At 42.6% G+C, this 2,212-nt stretch overlaps 1 protein-coding gene across 1 annotated transcript in view; it reads right to left on the bottom strand.

Annotated features, from left to right (window-relative positions):
• Positions 1-1,558: 1,558 nt before the first annotated feature.
• slc26a6.2 (solute carrier family 26 member 6, tandem duplicate 2) overlaps positions 1,559-2,212 on the bottom strand; it is a 23,904-nt gene continuing 23,250 nt past the window's right edge. The window contains exon 19 of the mRNA XM_008284718.1: positions 1,559-2,024. Coding sequence (XP_008282940.1) covers positions 2,001-2,024 — 24 coding nt within the window. The 3' untranslated portion in view covers positions 1,559-2,000. The remainder of the gene's footprint in view (positions 2,025-2,212) is intronic.

The raw sequence follows: 2,212 nt of genomic DNA, 5'->3' as shown, positions 1-2,212 counted from the left end.
AGAGAAACTGCAGAACTGGTCGCAGTTGTCTGTGGTTTGTCATTTAGAGCAACCACGCTCACAGTCATTTGATCTGTTTTTTATGTAAAAATATTGGTTAGTGCAGCTTTAAGGGGAAAGATCCTGCTCTCAGAGTGCTGAATCACAGCCCACATCAGACCGGTGTTTTAAAACCTCCCTGCAGAAAAGCTAACAAGATGTGAAACTGAATAATGATGTGAAAGTAAATGGCAGTTCAGTCTGATTGCAGGTTGCAACTGATGACTGTCAAAACCAACTTAGCAGCAGCCGAAAAACTCCTTTTTGCTGACCTCTAGTGGCTTAAGTCCAGAAGTAGTTGCACTTTCTTGCGACTTTCAGTCCAGCAGGACAATAAAAACACTGCTTTCAGGCTTTTTATTTTTGTAGGGCTACGAGTGGTCCAGAAGACAAAAGCATATGTTCCTCTGAGTGTTTGGCAAACGTCATGCTGTTATTATTTCATGCATAAAAGCTCTGAGAGAAATTTGATTGTTTTTTTGGACTCTGCACACGAACGCACAGAGAACAGGAGGCTCAATTCGTGCCAAAAAAACAACATAAAAAGGCGTTTTCATCACAGCCGTTACTGGAAATTCTCTTTGTTTCTTCACAACAGAATATGATTCACTGCGTTCCTGTTCCGATAAACAATGACTCATTATACCTGGTTTTGGTTAAAAAAGAACATTGTTGTGGTGTCAAATCTTTTGGGGCGGAACATTGGAAATGAATCTCTCACCACTTCTCTAAGTGTTCACAGGCGCATGCTGACAAAATAAAATATATGGATTTCTAAATCTGCAACAAACGGCAGACATACAGCCGGTGCGAGTTACAAAGGCAATGTGATTTCATGTTTTTGCTCTTACATCCATGTAACTCGAACATCATGCGTGGTATCTGTACGTGCCATCCCAGGAAAGTGAGACAGGAAAGCAGAACATCCTGCGTCCACACTCGAGTCATCGGTTGCATCAATCCACATTTTTTCAGAAGGACGTGGAGATTTCCTGTCGTGGAATTTAAATGTCTTCCTTGGAAAATTCTAATTAAGTCTGTCTGTGCTGGGAACAAAGTTAGCAACGAGAAGTGAAACGCATTTATCTGGTATGTAAATACATGAAACCCATCCATACATCCATACATCCATTATCTATACACCGCTTAATCCTCACTAGGGGGGCTGGAGTCTATCCCAGCTGACTCAGGGTGAAGGCAGGAGACACCCTGGACAGGTAACCAGTCTATAACAGGGCTACACTTAGAGACAGACAACCAAGCACACTCACATTCACACCTACAGACAATTTAGAATCACGAGTTAACCTCAACATGTTTTTGGACCTGTGGGAGGAAGCCGGAGAACCCGGAGAGAACCCACGCTGCACGGGGAGAACATGGAGACTCCACACAGAAGAGACAGAAAGATTGCCCCCATCGGGACGTGAACCAGCGACGTTCATGCTGCGAGGCAACAGTGCTAACCAAGTCCCATACATGAAACCATTTTATTTAAAAGGCAACGTAATAACTACATCTTTAACATCACAGCAGGACATCAATACATCTTTTATTTGAGCAATTGATTGATAGATTTCGGTTTATAAGTTACGATGAATAAACAGTTCATATAAATAGCGTTGCTTGTAATGATGCACAGGTATTGTAAATATATTATAACGTCAAACTAAATGCAGCAAAACTGAATATTGTGTTGATCGGTAAAGTTTTGACACTGGCCCTTATCATATACAAAATTTCCCCTTATTGGAACCTAAACCAGCCACACAGTGCAGGCAGTGCGTAAGCAGACAGCTCTGCATGTCCATATACATACACGTGCATCGTGTTTGTTGTGCGTCTGCGCGATGCTGCGTCTGTGTTTTTGACAGACGGGAGTCCCAGTTATCCAGATAAAATCCTCCTACAGACAGTGTCTGTCACTTCTTCATAGCATCCTCCATGATTCCTCTCAGGACTCAGAAATGCGTCGCCTTGATCTCCTGCGAAACACAAAGGACGGGAGAGATCAAGACAGAGCAGCAGAACCAGACACAAGGAAGTAAAAGAAAGAGAAGATTACGACGATAGAGAGAGAAAAACACCGGGCCGATTCTCAGAAAACATGTTCCAGATTTTCCCTTTTCTCTCCAGTGGCATGAAAGTCTCAGTAGTTTCAGAAGTTAATGAG

Source organism: Stegastes partitus, unplaced genomic scaffold (genome assembly GCF_000690725.1).
Source record: "Stegastes partitus isolate 25-593 unplaced genomic scaffold, Stegastes_partitus-1.0.2 Scaffold369, whole genome shotgun sequence".
Classification (NCBI taxonomy): Eukaryota; Metazoa; Chordata; class Actinopteri; family Pomacentridae; genus Stegastes; species Stegastes partitus.
The sequence above is the reverse complement of the archived record's forward strand: the minus strand, read 5'-3'. Positions and strand labels throughout refer to the sequence as shown.